This window comes from Galeopterus variegatus, unplaced genomic scaffold (genome assembly GCF_000696425.1).
Source record: "Galeopterus variegatus unplaced genomic scaffold, G_variegatus-3.0.2 Scaffold5403, whole genome shotgun sequence".
Taxonomy (NCBI): Eukaryota; Metazoa; Chordata; class Mammalia; order Dermoptera; family Cynocephalidae; genus Galeopterus; species Galeopterus variegatus.
In genome coordinates, this window is record NW_007731514.1 from 88,116 (window position 1) to 106,661 (window position 18,546).

General features: G+C 44.2%; 1 protein-coding gene across 1 annotated transcript; it reads right to left on the reverse strand.

Moving 5' to 3' along the window:
- Positions 1 to 16,014: 16,014 nt before the first annotated feature.
- On the reverse strand, positions 16,015 to 17,753 carry NPBWR1 (neuropeptides B/W receptor 1; the record flags this gene model as incomplete). The annotated part of the gene is made up of 2 exons (XM_008589366.1): positions 16,015 to 17,235; positions 17,598 to 17,753. Coding segments are annotated over 2 exons (1,377 nt in total), but the record flags the coding sequence as incomplete, so codon positions are not given.
- Positions 17,754 to 18,546: the final 793 nt, after the last annotated feature.

Here is an 18,546-nt window from a genome sequence, read left to right on the forward strand (position 1 = left end):
CCGTCGCAGTCAGGGCCGGGCCGGACGCCGGCGCCGCTGCCCTCACGGGCTGCACCAATGAGGAATCGCGCGGGGAGTGGCAAGGGGATAGAACGGTTCCTTTTCCCGTTCAGTAAAACTCGGGGAAGGCAAGCTCTCCATAAAAAGAACCTGCAGGTATGTCGACAAGAACAGGAACCGTGATTCACAAGGAAAGCGGGACATGAGTTATGAAGAAAGATTACCAATGGAAAAGACGTACAGCTTGACAAAGAGAGACCTAAATGGAGACAATTTGACTACACTTGGTGACAGTTCACAGATTCAGAACCATTGTAAACACTGAAGACACACTAAGCTAATGCAGCGTCTGCTAAGGAGGAACCAGATGGCGAGACAGCGCCCCCCGCCCTCTGCCCCGGCCGGCTCCAGACCCAGGTGACCCTCCTGTCAGCCAGGCCATGGCTTGCCCTGCGTAAGTGCAGGGGATCATGACAGGACAGAGGAGGAAACAGCTAGGACACCACCGAGAATCCTACCATTAACCTGCCTTCCAGTGAACGCGTTTCTGACATGGGACCGCTTCTCCACCTTGTCTGGATCTAGCTCCTGCCCTGAGCCGAGTCCTGACCCAAGGCCAAGGCCAGGTAATGCACTTCGCCACGTTCCTACTCTCCTCTTCCCTGTGAAGGAATGTATCCCGGGCACTCAGGCCTTATGAGGAAAATATAGTTGAGTGTAGTCTCCGAAGCAAAAGTCAAACAAACACACAAAACCCCACAGAACTGTCAAGTCTAAACTAACAGTGCAAAATGCATATGCGCGCACACACACACATTTTAGGCATAAAAAAGACGGCCACTAGCACATCCTCCATTGATATTTTCTTCACAATACTGACCATATTTAAAATTATCTTGTTACTGATCTCTTATTTGTTTTCTACGTCTCTCTCATCTAAAGCGTAAGTTCCATGAGAATCGGCTCCGTCTTTGTCTGGTCCATTAGTGTAATCCCATGCCCGGAACAGAACCTGTGACATAGAACGTATCCCATAGTATTTGTTGAATGAATTAGTAAATCGACACCCACATTTGTCTCCCACTATGCTGCAGCTCCAGACGAGTGAAAACTCGAGTGTACCTACACTGTGAAGAGAAGGTCTCAGCAGACAAGAGGAAAATGACGCAGGAGCAGAGATCGGGGACAGACACGATTTCCGAGCACCCCCAGTGCAGGCCTGAATTAGTCAGGTAAGAGAAAGGGCATCTATGATGTCACCAAAATTGAACAAAAAGAGTACTTTTGAGCTGAATTTGGAGGTAGGAGTAAGGAATTGAAGTAATCATCATTCCATTGCAATAATTTAATGAAAATCAGCAAAAAGATCATTTGTTGCAAGTAGAAAGTGTGATGTGTTGGGTCAGTATTTTTTTTTTTTTGAGAATAGAGCTAGATTTTTTCCCCTTGTATAACTATCTTCAGATTGTACGTTGCAAGTAGAAAGTGTGATGTGTTGGGTCAGTATTTTTTTTTTTTTTTTGAGAATAGAGCTAGATTTTTTCCCCTTGTATAACTATCTTCAGATTGTAAATACTAATTCAAAGAAGTGACTTATCTCTTAGACTCTGAGTGGGATCCCAGATAGCAAGAACTACATCAACCTGTAGTTGCTGCATCCCAGCATAGTGCACAGTGCTGGCACACAGTAGGGACTCAAAAAATATTTGTTGAACTAAATAAAAGTAAAGGTACATACAATCCTCTCAATCCAATTGGAGAGGGTCACTGTGACTGACCACATAAAGGGATTTCCAGGCAGGACTCAGGGCTTATCTTGCGGATGCCATGAATATTTAATTGTGCTGATCTAAAGTCAGACAGTCCTAGGGTCTTACTACCAATTTAGCTTTGGCCAACATAATCAAATTTTTTAAGCCTCTGTTCTATCCTTTCTAAAGCAGGGCTAGTGAACTGTCCTCACAGGGATTTTATAAGAAAAAGAAATGAAATATTGCTAGTCAAACTACTAGCCCAGAACACAATACTGGTTTGCATGGCATAGCTTACTGTATGTTGATTATTCTGTCTGCTCCACTAGAGAACATCAGAAGCAAGCGGCCAATCATAATCAGCTCTGAATCCCTAATATCTGGTACATTTCTGTCTTACTCCATTTGGGCTGCTATAACAAAAACCGTCAAATGGGTAATTTATTAAAAAACAGAAATTTATTGCTCACTGTTTTGGAAGCTGGGAAGTCGGCAGATTTGGTGTCTGGTGAAGGCTGGTTCCTCACAGATGGTGCTGTGTAGCTGTGTCCTCACACGGTGGAGGGGGCCAACGAGCTCCCATGAGCTGTTTTTATAAGAGCACTAATCCCATTCATGAGGGTTCCACCCTCACCGCCCAAAAGCCACACCTCATAATGCCCTCACACTGGGACTAGTTTTCAACATATGAGTTTTGGGGGGGACACAAACATTCAGGCCAGAGCAAGTGTTCAGCTCACCTGAAAAGTGTGGCAGATGCTGCTAGCTGACCCACAAATCCATTTCCTCTTCTTTTCTAACAACACTGATTTTATTCCAAGTGAAAGTGTGCACAACTAAAGTATGCACCTTAACAGGCTCCCATGCAGTTAAGAGTGGCCATGGGAATTGGTTCTCAGATGTCAGCACATACTTGTTTGGGATCTCCAGGAAAGTCGCTTCCTTACACAGATATCACTTCATCTTCTTTCTCCTTTCTTTATATAGACAAGAGGCCGGAGGTGGGACAGACATCTTGTGAAGATGTAGTGGCAGGTGGCCTACAAACCGTCCATGGTTGGGATGGTGAAGTGAAGGGTTTAAAGAATCTTGGAATGCTCCTGGCATCACAGAACCATTGCACCAACTGAACTGCTGACCTCCATACTTATAAGAAAAATTCCCATTGATAAAAGGAGTTATATGGAGAATAATGCTACTCACTCAGTTATCATTTATCACATGCTAATAGGCTAATCTATCTTGTAGTTAATTACCCAAGTTTATCAACAGCCGCTTAGCAGAACTAAGAGGAGATTCTGTTTAAAATGATTGTCTTTGGAAAAATCCAAATGTTTGGGATAATATAAAAATAACATTCACGTAAAGATATTGTTTGATGAAAATCCTGATTTTTTAATCATGTAGACATAAGTATAAAATTTAAATGTACTAACAATTGTGTACAAATATATTATCACACTCTAAACAATACAAGAGATTAACATAATTGTTAAGATTGTTTCAAGTCAAAGTTATCTTAATTGTGGTTTCTTAGTTAATTTCTTAATTCTTAATTTTGGTTTAAGGGTGAATCTATGGCTATCAATGTTTCTGATTGCGGGTTTAATTTAACTTTGTAATTTTTGTTTTAACATATAAGACACAGTCATGAAAAAATTTCATTTCTGAATAAAACCTAGTGAAATTACTTATTAAAAAATAATATTATTACTTGACTGACTTGAATAATAATAATTCTTGGAATTACTTTTTCTCACAAAAATTGTCTCCGTGCTCCCTCTGGTGGCCTCTCATAGAAATATTAAGCTGTTTTCAGGGCTTCTTAAAATTTCAAAGAAAATTTACCAAAACTGTAAACTATTGGTATGAATAATAGAATATGCAGTGAATCTGCCCGAAACCTAAAAGATATTTATTTACTTATCCCTCCATTCAAAACATTCATTGAGTACCCATTATGTGTCAGATTCTGTTGTAGATGTGAAGGATTTAGGGGTAACCCAGGAAGCCTGGTGCCTGCCCTCAGGGTGCTTATGTGCAGTGGGAATGACAAAGTCAAGGAAACAAGGGAATAAACACCTAGAAATTACAATGGAAACAGTGAGTCAAAATACAGAAGAGCACTGAGTAGTAGGGTGAGGGCTTCCTTCTAAGGAAATAAAATTTAAGTTGACCTCGAGGATGAGAAAGAATTGGCCATGTGGGAGCAGGGAGGCATCACTGGCCAGGCAAGGTGCTGGCGTAAGGACACTGGAAAAGCTTCAGGCATAGGCAGCCACAGCTGCGGGGCATGGTGAGTGCAGGAAAGTGGCCCATGAGGGGCTTGAGAGGAAAGCAGAGTGGAGTCAGGCAGTGCCCCAAAGTACATGGTAAGAAATTTGGAGTCAATTCCAACTGTAATGAAAATCTGTTTAAGAGACATATGCAGGAGAATAAACAAAACAGTTTATATTTTAATAACATCACTCACTGCTACATGGAGAATGGATTAGAGAGGAGCAAGAATGGAGGTCAGGATACGGGTTATAAGGCTGTTTCAGTTGTGCTGGCAAGAAGTGGTAGTGGCTGCAGTGAGGAGAGAGACAAAGACAAACACTGAGCACTTACTCAACATCTACTTTAACAGCAGAATCAAAAGCCCCTATTGATAAGCCAGATAAAGCAGAAGACACTAAAAACAAATGTCTAGAAGGAGCTACATGTAGATAAGGAAAATGGCAATGCACAGGTTTGGGGTGAGGCTGGGGTAGGGGAGAAATGTTCTGTTTACAGATATCAGGGAAGAATAACCCCCCTAAGTACTTAGTTGAAATGGACCCCGTTATGAAAGACAGATTAACAAGAGGAAAACAAACAGAAGTTTAGCAACATGTGTATTTCATATGCACATGGGAGACTCCCAGGAAATGAATAGCTCTCAAAGAGGTGGCTTTGAGTCCCAGCTTATATAGCATCATTATATAGAACAGTAGATTTTTAGAAAAGTGACAAGACAAAGGAAAAGGATTTGAGTCTCTAGAGATGGTAAATTGGAGGAAAGCAAATAGTTGGCAAATGGAGGCTGGTTAGTAAAGCTTGTTAATGTAGATTCCTCTGGTGTATCTCCAGGCCAATGAGAGTCCTAAATTGTCTTCAGTGTTAACCTTTGTTCTCCCTGGTTAGAAAGGGGGTGTGTGTGGGGGGAACAGGATACCTTTAGTCTTTGTAAATCTATTTTCCTGCTTTAGGCAAATAGAGGGAGGGCAGAGAGCCTTCCTGCATCTGCTTCTTTTTAATCGTCTTAAGTTCAACGATCCTTCATATTTTGGGTAGGCATATTCTGGTCTCCCAAAAGATGCGAGTTACACTTGAGATGGTTTCGAGACATCCAAGTAAAGATGTTAAGTGGAATCCAGACATACATCTCCAAAACTTAGAGGAAGTATTTTCTGGACAGGAAATTTGAACATCATCATTGAATTCAACACATTTGACACCTCAGATCCATTCAGATCACTGACAGTGAGAGAGAAGCCAGAACTGAGGAACCCCAACATGCTCAGGTTCCATGAAGGAGGAGAAACCAGTAATCTGCACTAAAAGGGAACAGCGAGAGAGCTGAGGGGGAATCCTGTGATCACCTAGAAGACCCGTTTTCAAGAGGGATTGCTGAGAAGTTGTGTGAGAGGAAATTGGTTTTCACCCAGGTAGAAGTACAAAGCTTGTTGATTAGCAGTATGGTAATTGCTATCGATCAAATGTAGCCCCCAAAAGTTCATGTGTTGGAGGCTTGATTCCCACTGTGACAGTGTTAAGAGGGTAGGAAATCTGATTATCATATTTGAAAGGTGGGAAGTGATTGGATTGTGAGGACCGTGCCCTTGCGAGTGGATTAAATCATTCATGGTGTAATGAGTTATCATGGGTAGAGTTTGGATGTGTTGTCCCCCAGAACTCATGTGGAAATGTGATCCCCACTGTGGCAGTGTTGAGAGCCTTTTGAGTCATGGGGGTGGATCCCTCATGAATGGATTAAAGCTCTTCCTGGGTGTTGGGGGTCATGAATGAGATCTCACTCTGTTAGTTCCCACAAGAGCTGGTTGTTTAAAATCCTGGCACCTTCTCTCTCTTTCTCTTGCTTTCTCTCTCTCTCTCTCTCTCTCTCGCTTCCTCTCACCATGTGATCTGCTTGTACCCGCCAGCTGCCTGCCACTTTCTGCCATGAATAGAAGCAGCCCGAGGCCCATGCCAGATGCAGCTGTCCCAGAATTGTAAGCCAAATAAACCTCTGTTCTTTATAAATTACCCAGTCTCGGGTATTCTGTTATAGCAACACAAAAGGACTGATATGATGGCTATGGACTGGTAGCTTTGTAAGGAACACATGAGAGTTCTTCCCATTCTCTCACGATGTAATATGCTGCATCACCACGGGACCCTATAGAGAGTTCCCACCCAGAAGAAGGCCCTCACCAGATGTGTTCCTTGGACTGTGGACCACAATTCTTTATAAGTTACACAGTTTCAGGTAATCTGTTTTATGCAACAGAAAATGGACCAATGCAGAGGTGCTACGGGCTGAATGTTTGTGTCACCCCAAAATTCATATGTTGAAATCCTAACCCCTAAGGTGATGGTATAAGGAGGTGGGTCCTTTAGGAAGTAATTAGGTCACATCATGAATGAAATTCATGCTCTTATAAAAGAGGCCCAAGAGAGCTCCCTCGTCCCTTCCCACCACATGAGGACACAGCAGCAAAGACAGCCGTCTATGAACCTCACCAGACATCAGACCTGCTGCTGTCTTGATCTTGGTCTTCCCAGGTCCCAGAAATGTGAGAAATAAATTTCTGTTGTTTATAAGCCACTCAGTTTATGGTCTGTTATAGCAGCCTGAACAGACTAAGGCAAGAGAGATAAAATAAGAGTACCTTGCAGAGTGGCCAACAGGGAGGGCGTAGAGACATGATGTGGTACATTTCTGTTAAGACTTTGACTACAGAAGGATGTAGATAAAGGATCCAGATAATTAGGGGGAACGTGCGGTCAAAGACTATTTGTATTTTGCTTCCAAATTTTATTATGAAGGTGTTCAAACATACAGAAAAGTTGAAAGAAAAGTCCAATGAGCACCTGCATTTACTCTAACTAAATGTTTTGATGGAATTGCTTTGTTTTTGTAGATACAAGGACACTTCAAAAAGTTTGTGGACAAATAGGATTAAAAGATAATACAAATCTTCCCATGAACTTTTTGAAGCACCATTGCGTATATTGACACACATGTATTTTGCCAAATAATATGAAAATAAATTAGATACTGTAACACTTCACCCTACATGTTTACGCATTTGCATCCTAAGAATAGAGAAATTATCCTATATAACCAAAATATCATTACCACAAGTGAGGAAATTACCAAAAAAATAAAAAATCCCTAATAATTTCTGAAATCCAATCCATATTCAAATTTCCCCAGTTGTCTTTGAAAGCTCTTTTATAGCTGGTCATTGTCTTTGATGTGTGTGTGTGTGTGTGTGTGTGTGTGTGTGTGTGTGTGTGTGTGTGTGTGTGTGTTGTCTTTTAATGTAGAACATTTCTCCCATCTCTTTTGGGTATGTGTGTCACATTGACTTTTTGGAGAATTCAGCAAGACAGTTGTCTTACAGAAATTGCCCACATTCTAGATTTATGTGATTGTTTCTTCGTGTTATTCTTTTTTCTATTCTTCTATCCCTAGTTTTTCTCTATTAACCAGAAGTTAGTCAAATGTTTGATTAGATTACAGTTAAGCATCTTGGGCAAGCACATGCCACAATTTGTGTTGTATGTGGGCCAGATGGCGTGTAATGCCAGGTGTCTTGTCCTTAATCATGATAAATTTTATTACTTGGTAATCCCACCAGATTTCTCCTTTATAAAGGTAAATCTTTACTGTTGCAATTTTCAAGCAATCGTCAGGGTAATATTTTGAGGCTGTGCTAATGTCCTTGTAAACCTTTTCCCCACTAGTTTTGGTATCCATTGATAGACTTTATTGACTCAATTATTGCACAAAGTGCTTGATATCTAACTGCAAAATGGTAATTTTTCTAATTCTGTGATTCTTTCTTCCTTTATTAGCTGGCATTCATCTGCAAAGAGGAGTTTAAGGAAACTTTTTTCTATTTAGTCATTGAAGTTGAAGGTATTAGAATGTTTGAATGCCCATAAACGTTATGCAGTAGGAAGCAGATGTGGATAATTTAGAAGAGAAGGGGGTTAGCCAAAAGAAACAAGCCTTTGAGAAGGCCACAAGGAAAGGAATCAAGAGTGCTGCAATGCAGCTGGAGTTTGGCTGGGGAGACACCTCTTTCATGTGGTGGGAGCAGGGAGAGGAAGAGGTACGGTTTGGAGACTTAGATGTGAGAAGGTAAAGGAATAATTCCACATCTAGGCATACCCTAGAAGTGATATCAAAAAATTTTTTAAAAGATAAAATATATGCATGAAATCGCTCATTGTAATAATAAGGAAAAAAATTAAAACAGGAGCAGTAAAGGAATAGCAATAGAGAAATGGCAGACACTATTACTAAATTTAATGTTTAATATTAATAATTATATTATTATTAAATACAGTAATATTTTCACCCTCTGTGGAATATTATGCAACTAAAAATGATAATTAGGAAATCCATAGAGAACCTAGCAAGTAAAAAAAAAAGTCAAGATTTTTTTCTTGAAGTTTTCTGATGAATACTATTAAAAAAAAAAAAGAAAAGAAAAAAGGCTAGCACAAATGTAACTGCAAAGCCCAGTTCTTCTACATAAGTCATCTTTGAGGTGGCAGAAAAGTCCACTTTTACAAATTCCTTAAACAAGTAGAGAGTAAATACTGTAGAGTTGCTCCTGTAGATTTATTTTATCAATTTGGCTCCCCCTACTGAGAACAACAAATAGAATTAATTAAACCAGTTTTATTTTTCACCCACTGAGCATAAACTATTATTCACAAAGAGAGTGTTTATTTTGAGACATTATTTATACTTCAGTATAGTAACAGCAGGGAAATAAAGAGCTTTGAAGGATGCCAGCAGCACAAATAATTCTTACGTGATTTCTTTTTAAAGCCCTACAATCAAGAGAAGACTGTGCTCTGAGAACCTAAACAGTCAATATCTTTATATTTTAGACACTATTATTTGTTACTCAATTGATATCACCTTATTATTATAAAATATAACTTAAACAATGATCACGCAAAAAAAAAAGTTTCAAGATTCTGAAAGACCAGTTAAAAGCAGTCATGGAATTAGTTGTTGATGTAATGATAGGTGAAAAAATAAAATCGTGTCAGGTGCCTCAGTTTTTACCATAATAACGTCCCATATCTCAGTGATGTGTGATGACAAGCATTTATTCTTCCATTCACAGAGATGTGTATCGTCTATGGGGCTGTGCTCCAGGATGGGAGCTTTAGAGATGCTGATGCCCGAGTGCCACCTGGGGAACCCGATTTCGTGGCAGCCTGGGTATGTGTGGGTAATGAACGCTGCCATGTCCACCGTGCTGCGCCGGGGTGGTGCTGAGTTATACAGAGATGCGGTTGTGCTGCAAGCGAGTTGTACTTTCTTGACAGATAGCCGTAGATATCTCCAAGTATCTGACGCTTGTGGCCAGATAAACCTAATATTTTATTTATTTTGGGGGGGCTGGCCAGTACAGGGATCCTTATCCTTGACCAAAATGTAATAAATATTTTAGATTGCTTAAATTCATCATTTTATTCCCAGACATTTTGTGACATTTGGATGACCTATCTACCTTCATACACTAAGCTTCAAGTAACTGATTTCTTACTGAATTCTTCTAGGCCAATAAGAAGGTTCACTAAAATTTTCATCAAACCTATTACACACACACACATGTATTCCAATTTAAAATGATGGCATTTACACAGTATTTGTCCATTGTTATTTTCTTTTAAAACCCTATTAAATAATGGGAAAAAATTGTAGTGGACAAAGAAAACTGGGTAAGAGATGACAAAGGTGAGAGATATCAACAGATTTTGAGAGGCTGGTAAACAGAAGGAGAGAAATTAAGCAGCAGAGTGGAGGAATGTCTGCAGAAGGACACACAGATGGAGCTGTCCATCTAATCTGATTTGCTTCCAAGGCACCCCAGAGAGACCACCATGCCCATGGAAGTTAGGGGCGGGCTGCAGGGCTGCAAACAGGGAGGCTGCAGGCAAGTTTCTACAAGGAGTAACAGTTGGACTCCTGAGTCTGACCCATGCAGCCAGGTGACCACTCCTCCCCACACCTCAAGAAGAAAGGGAATTCACAATGGGGAGATACCAGCACCAGAGATACGCTGGACCCAGGGAACCAGGCACTGCAGAAGACAGGGACCAAGTGCTGGAGCAATAATAGGGACAGGAAGTGAAAGTCTGAAAACAAAATTAGTGGAGAGACCCCCTCGGACACAACTAGCTTTCAAAAGCCGCTCCAACTAGCCTCCCCCAAATCCTCCTAATCAGTGTCTAAAATTAATTAAAACACTGACAGCCCAACAACGGGGGTGGGGGGTGGGAGTCAGGGTGTGGGCCTGAGCCCTGTCTCCCCCTTCCCCCGCCACCACCGCCCCTGCACATCCAGGCCAGCGATGGGAGCCAGCCCATGCCCGGGATCCTGAGAGAGGGGCCAGGACAGCCCCGCTCTAGCCCACACCAAATACTAGAATGTACTTATTAACCACATGTATTTCCTTCGGTGTTTGACTTATCGGCTCATGTCCTTCACCAAATCTCAGCTTAGATTTTTCCAATTTATTTTTAAGAGTTCTTTTTGCAATAAGGATGTTAATCTTTGTGTGCTTAAAAAAAAAAAGGAGAGAGAGTAGAATGACAGTTACCAGAGGCTGGGAGGGGAGAGAGTAGAATGACAGTTACCAGAGGCTGGGAGGGGAGAGAGTAGAATGACAGTTACCAGAGGCTGGGAGGGGAGAGAGTAGAATGACAGTTACCAGAGGCTGGGAGGGGTGGGGGTGGTGATGGAGGGAAGATAAGGGGTGAGCTAATGTGGACAAAACTATGCTATCTACCCTAAGTGAATCACTGCTCAGGATATGCAAGTACTGAAACAACACACTGCACCCCACAAAAATAAATATAAACAAAATTGAAAAAAAAAAAATCACTGAGGTGCCAACTTACAATTAGCAACAAGGCAGTAAGTAAATCCCAGAATAAACAGCTCAGGAAGCTGTGAGAAGAGTGAGGATTGGAAGGACTGGGCAGGAAACTGCCGGTTATAAGTATTTTAGTACAATTGAAGTTTTAAAAATTTAAACCATGCATATGTATTACTTTGATTAAAAAATAAAATTATTTCCAACATAAAAAATTAAACATGCATTGGGCTCAAAATTTTTAAAGTTTAAAAGATTGGATGGATGATTGTTTTCATTATCATTTCTGAAAAATTCAATAGAAAAGTTGTACTAGATGTATTCTTCCTGTAACTGGAAGTATAAAAATCGCAAGAAACCTCATTATTTAACATCTTTTGCACATTAAAAAGCATTGCATATTAAATAAATGTGTTTAAAGGTATATTATAATCTTAACCATAATAACAAGTTGTAATAATAAACCCAAGATGCAATTTCTTTAGAAATTATGTGAGAAACTCCATTTTAACTAGGACTCCTCGAATTCCTCTGTAAAAAAAGTAAAAAGGTAGTAATAAAGAGTGGCATTTTTATTGAGAGGGAGGAGTTACAGGAATCAAAACGGTGTTATGTAGGAGGATGTGGATAACACACTGGGTACTTTTACAGGTGTAAATATTTACAGCTTTTTAAATTTGATTGCTTCATTCATATCACCTAGACTGAATAGGGCTAGTCTTCTCTTCTCCTCTACCACAGGTTTATTGCTTTCTAAAGAAAGCTCATTTGCCACATGGATGAACCATTTAAAATGTCCTTTTTGTTGTTACTATTTAACATTCATAAGTGACAGGCCCCTCGCCTTTGGGAACACTCACAATCTCTCGCACACAATTCAACAGTGAATTCCACCTACTCTTTCCATGGCATGCAGCGGCCTGGTTCTTGCACTCATTGACTCTGTTCCTCAGGACACCTCTGAAGGGAGGTGGGATGACCTTATGGCCACGAGTCTTGGTTAGAGGATCCAGATTTCACAGAAAGATGCTGAACCAACTCCGCAGGCCAGGGCCCACTAGGGCATCTGGTCCTGATGCAGGGCTGCCCTCAAGGTGCTTGCGGGGATGCACCCTGCCCCTACTGCCAGTCAGTATTCCACTGTGGGAAGCATGCAGTTCATCCATTCTGACAGTTTTTGAAAGGAGTCATTTTAGCGTTTCTTCCTTTTACCCATATTTTGTTTTTCCTGTTAATTGGTGTGATATGATGTCTTCATATAATCTTATGAGATGTGGTATAAATAAATGTACCTTGCCCTAACCTCAAGGACAGAATCATCCACTGCAAAACTCCCTTTCTACGTAAATAGAGGCACCATTAACATTCTATTCTATATAAACGATGCATCTGGAGCTCAACTCCATATGCATAAAGCATGGAGACCACAATGCACACGGTGCATTTGCAGTTGAGCAGTGCAGCCAGGAATTTTTATTCTTATATAAACTTTAACAGCTCCATATACTTTGCAAGTCTCTTAGTTGGGATTGAAATTTTATTATTAAATCTTACCCTCCCTTTATCTTACATGATGTAGTAGTAAATATACCTTGCTTAATCCATTAAGTATTTCAAAGACATTTAATAGTTTCTAATGTTTCCAAATTATACATTGCAACCAATTCCATCTTTGTCAGAAAAGGATGAGATATTTCGTAGAATAAGAATCAGATGGCTCTGGTTGGTCTCTGGGGGCCTGACTAAATTGGTCCCCTTCCTTGTATCTCACTTTCTTTGTATGTAAAAGTACCAAGCCTAAAGCTGCCCTAATAAAAGACCATTATGTGCAGAATTCTCTGATCAATTTCTTAATATGCATAAACATAGATGATAACTATTCATGGTGGGTTGTTGTTTGGTGGTGTAGTTTTCCCAGCATGTTGCCAAGAAAAGGAGGGTTTCTAATAAGTCCATGGGGTTTTTCAGGTGAGATCCTATACCTTGCCATATTTGTGCCATGTCTATGCATACTGCTAACTGAAATAACGATGTGTACTGCTAATAATTTATTCTCCACACCACTGCCCTAATACTCAAGAAACAAGGTTTGTGATTGTGTAATAAAAGTTTAACAACCTTTGTCTGCCCAGCATAAGTTCTAGAATTCCTGTGTAAATCAATAGCTTTGCATCATTTTCACAATCAACCAAATTAAGTGGGGGGGGGGGGCGTGTTCCTGCTTAATCTTGTCCTGTCAAACACTTCTATTTATTCATTGCTTATTCATTAGATAACTTCCCATGAAGGCAGTACTTAGAAAATTAATAATTCATAAATGCCGAGGTGACTAAATTATGGATCCCATGTTCTCAGAAAATAGAATATTTACCACAGAGAACGTTTCAGCTTTTATTTTAAACCAAGCTCCTCTGCAATGGACTAGTAGAGTTTCTGTATTTCTCAAGAGAAAGCATAAGCACATACATTACATCACTATAGTAAATTGAGTAAGGTCAAATAGGCATATTTAAATATTAGAAGTGATAAAACCAAAGAATATAGTTTACACAGACTGCAAGAATTCAACAGAGTTAAAACCTTTGCAATACAATGATATAAATAAATTTTACTTTTGCCTGGCTTATTTACATATTAATTGTACATATTACTTAAGACATAAAAATAAAGTCTGAGACATACAATCTGGACTTCTACATACTCATATGAAGGCTAACAACCTAGAAATAATGATACAACAGTTTACCCCATGATTTAGAAAGCTAGGATGGAACTGAACTACTGAGTCCTATTTAACCCCATATGCATATTGGGATGGCAACCTGTGCCTTGCTGTGGACAACATAGCAATGCCAGTCCATGTGTTTTTCCAGCAGTCATCTCCATAGATTCTGAGACAGTTCTAGGTAGATCTATGCTAGGGATGATCCAGTGGACAGATGGAACTCTCAGCTCTCCCCCATCTGTGTCCACAGTCTGTCAATGCAGTTACTCAGCCTACACAGACAGATGAGATTTCAAATCCAGATGGTCACACCTAGCTGTGTTAGAGGCCAAATGTCCACTGAGTAAAGTGTCCATGACCTTAGGTAGTCTAGAAGTTACTCTACATTTAAAACTTTAATTTTGAAAAATTACAGAGTATTTGTAGAATTCCGTGTGTTATAAAGAAAATGAATAGAATGTTTCCCAGAAGTTGGGAAGGATACTAAAATGAGTTCTAAGAGGCCTCTGAAGCCCACCAGCGGAGGCCTGTTCAAATGCCATGATGTCCATCATTCAAAATGCATTGGTGATGAAAAACTTTATTTTGAACTATTTACTACTATTTGCCACCCAAGGCAGAAGGTTTGTAAATCTACATTTTCTAACTGATCGCTGTAAATTATCTAAATGTTTCTAATAACTCTGAGAGCTAAGGAAGCAACTCTCATTCACCAAAACTGAAAAAGGGTTTGCTTCTCCCCTTCCACACATACACACCCAAGGGGGAGTTTTTCCTTTCTGTATATTTCTTAAAAGGTATTTTGAAACTAAATAATCGAGATTGAAGATGCCAATCAAACTCGGTAAAAAACAAAACAAAACAACAACAACAAAAAACTGCTAGCAGCTCACTCTTTCTCAGAGGTAACACTGGGCCTGACCACAGGAAACAAACATTTTTAGAAATGTTTATTCCTGTTTAGAATTCATGCCAAAGAAAATTACTTTTTAAAACACTATAACTGATTATCAGAGTCTAGTTAAGGTTCTGGCCTCATGCCTGAGGCATAAACCGCAGACGAATGAGCAAACCCAAGTGTCATTACTCTCTCTTAATCCACTTTGTCTCCCGTAAGTGGAGATAAAGGCAGCGTGCTGGCGCGCGCCGCCGGCCTCCCCTGTGAGACCAGAACCAGGTATTCCTCAGGTTTACCGGGACTACCCACCAGGGGCCGTCTGGGACCAAGGAACCCACGTCTCTGCGTCCAGCCAAGGGAAATCTCAGCTTCCCGGCTCTCCCTTGAGGAGAAGGCAAGGAAGAATAGAGGAGAAAGGGAACGAAGGGAGCAATATATCCCATTTCACTTTAGGTCATTCGATCATCGCAGCAACTTGGGAGACTAGGACAGATTTGTACAGTTCACAGTCCTGAAAAACAGTACTCACACAAGCAGTGACAACTGGTACACGTCGTTTGAGAGATCGATCGGAGGAAGGGGTGTGGGAGTACTGAAGTCCCCTGTAGAAAGCCGCGATGACCAGCGCAGGCGGTGGCGAGAGCAGTTAGCAGGTGCGCCCCGCGACAAACGCAGCGCTCTCGGGACGCCCAGCGCCGCCCAGCCGGCTCCTCAAGGGGGCGCCGCAACCGCGCGCCGGGCGACTCCTGCAGGCTCCCTCCCGAGCGGGGCGAGCGGTGTCCCCGCAGTCTGACCGTCATGGAGCATTTTCAGGGGATTTAAGGGGTAGGAAAGGGGAAATGGCAAAGAAAGAAGGGGCTGTAGCAGGGAGGGGCAGTGACAACCAGGCCCACCGTCCTTCACTCCATCCCACGCCTCCGCTAGACACGCACACTACACACACCCCCCGCCAGGTACCCCGAGTTCTCCCGTTTTCCCCGGTGCAAGAGGCCCCGGCGGCCCCGGCAGCGGTCCCCGCGCGCTCCGCCCCGCCCGGCGGATCTCACAGGGGTGGGCAGCGGTTAGAGCGCGCGGAGGAGAAGGGGACCGGGCCAGGCTGTTCTCCAGCTAGAGCAGCAGACCATCGCAGCGGAGAGCGGAGAAGCGAAGGGCAAAGGCCAGCGCGGAGCCCACGCCCGGGGCCGCCCGGGGAGGGGGCGGGGAGCCGGCAGAAGCGCTAGGAGAGGCGGCTCCCGCAACCCCGCCCTTGTCCTTTGCCCTCACGCGCCCCGGTAACAAGTTCGCGGTCGACTGGTGCCCTTCGGCTTTTGAGGGCGCAGCCCCAGCGCTTCCGATTCTCCAGGATGCAGATTGCATCCCTACCCCGCTTCCCGGGGGCGCTGAGGCTGCAAGTCAGGCAGGGCCCTCTGAGCACCGCGGGCGCCAGCTGCTCCTGCGCCGGCCAGGGCTGGCGGGGCCGGTGGGGGAGCGGGGCACGCTAGGGCGTCAGGCGGCCTCCCCGCACACTATCAGCTGTCGGAGGCTCCTGCGGAAGCTGTCGTCCAGGAAGGCGTAGAGGAAGGGGTTGAGGCAGCTGTTGGCGTAGCTCAGGCTGGTGATGAAGTAGGACATGGCGATGACGAGCGGCGTCTGCGGCAGGTCAGTGGTAAGCACCACCACGGTGCTCAGGTGGTAGGGCGTCCAGCAGAGGAGGCACACGGCCAGGATCGCCACCACCAGTAAGGTTACCCGCCTCTTGGCCCGGCCCAAGGCCTTGGCTTGGCTGTCCAGCCGCATGGCGCGCAGCCGGCACAGCAGGGTGGTATAGAGGACGCAGATGCTGGACACCGGGATGGCGAAGCCCAGCACGAGCGTGTAAAGGCGGCTCGCCCGCCACCAGAAGGCCTCAGGCTGCGGGAAGACCAGCACGCACTGGCGCCGGCCCTGCTCGTCGTCGAGCTGGGCGAAGACGGCGAAGGGCAGCACCACGAGCGTGACGAAGCCCCACACCGCCAAGCTCACTGCGCGCGCGGCGCCGTACGTGCGGCCCGCCACCGGGCGCGACTCCGCCGTGGCCAGCACCACCAGGTAGCGGTCGGCGCTCATGACGGTGAGGAAGTAGAGGCTGGAGAAGGTGTTGTACTGGTCGATGGTCACGATGACCTTGCACATGAGCTCCCCGAAGGGCCACCGCCGCAGCAGGAAGTCGGCGATATTGATGGGCAGCACCAGCGTGAAAAGCTCGTCTGCTATGGCCAGGTTGAGAATGAACAGGTTAGTGACGGTCTTCATGCGGGGAGTCCGAAGCAGCACGTACAGCACGGCAGAGTTGCCCACCAGTCCCACGGCGCAGATCACCGCGTAGACGACGGGCACCGCCACAGCCAGCAGCGACGGCAGCGGCTCCGGGCTGGACGCGTTGGGGCAGCCCAGCGCCCGGCCCAGGCACGACGCGTTGACGCAGCCCAGAGTGGGGTCCGGGCACGACACGTTGGCGATCCCGGGCTCCCAGGACGACTTGTTGGGCATCTTGGCGAAGGCGGGGAAAGGGCCGGAGATCCCGCGTCCCCCACGGCCACCCCGCGGGGCCAGGCGGTCCCGAAGCTCGTGTCGGCACAGACCTGTACCCGGGCACGAGCTGCCGCGCTCCAAGCCCTTCTCTGACTTTTCCGGGGAAGGGGCGCTCCCGGCCGCCCCACAGCTCCCTGTCGCGGCGGACTCCGGGGGCTGGAAAGAGGAATTGAAAGCACAGTTTAGACTCGTCGACGTGTAGCTTTAGGGAGAGGTACGGTCCCAAGAGGGGACGGCGCAGCGCCCCAAACCTCCCCCACAAGAGCGTTCTCTGCTACCTGTTGAAATCTCATTCCAGCCCGTTGAATACATCAAACAAAGTGCCGGAGAGAGAAGAGTCCTTACTCTGTAAAGACCATCTCTCTTGCTTTAAGACACCCCTCGCGGACCCGGGTCATCCCACCGAATTCTACAAGGGCAAGCTTCGGTCCCCCTAGGTTCCGTGCGCCCTCGGTAACAGCAAGCCCAACAGCAATCTCTCCCTCTCTATTATTATCATTATTATTATTATTCCTTACCCGTCTGGCCTGGGGAAGGGTTCTGCCTTTCCTGCGGTGGTCAGAAGAAGAGCTCGCCGCCTGCGGAGGAGGCAGGGGCGCCCGCCCGCCGGGTGTAGGATTGCCCGCGTGCGCCCGGGGGCTGCACCTGCGCCTCCGCTGGTCCCTCCCTTGCGACTGGAAAAGCAAGAGATGGCGCAGCCGCGACTGCGCTCCGCTGACCCTACCGCCCCACCGCCTCCACCCCCCGAGTCAAGTGGCCTTGGAACTAGCAGAGAACAGCATTCCTCAAAAATCTAGAAATTCTCTTCTTTCCAGTAGTGCAATCCCAGTCCATCTGAAATAATAAAAAGCTTTTCTGTTAAGGACTGAATTAAAGAAAAACAAAGAGTGTTACAGGTCTATTTAAAAAGGAGAACTATGCAGTCGAGGCTCTCATTCCATTTTTAAAGCTCCATACCACAAATGCCCTAATGTAATTTGAAATTAGAAATTACATGCATATCATGTCGCTGGGCAGAAGGAAAAGGTGATGCAATTTTAAAATGCAAATCACCAGTTTTCCAGTACTCTGGTCTCTTCACACGGTTTGAAGACAGTACAAATAATGATCGACAATTTGAGATACTTTCATGCTTTCTAAAAATATATGTAAGCAAAGACTTGATTAAAAGACGAACTGCTTCGGAAAGCCTTTTAGGGAAGCATGACTTTAATGCACGTTTCATAAAATGTTGCAAGTTATTCGACCCACTCTCCTGAGTCTCCTACGTACATTCCCGATTCTCCCGCTAATGAGAACTACCCTGTGTGGCGTAGCCAAGGGAGGCAGAGCAGGGACAGGACGTGGACTCCAAAGTCGCTATCTTCCCAGGTGGTGGATTCTTCCTCTAGAAAGGAGAAATCATCTCAGGTACCGCAGCAGTTTTGAGGATTGAATGAAATAAAATAAATATTGTTTCTCTCCTAT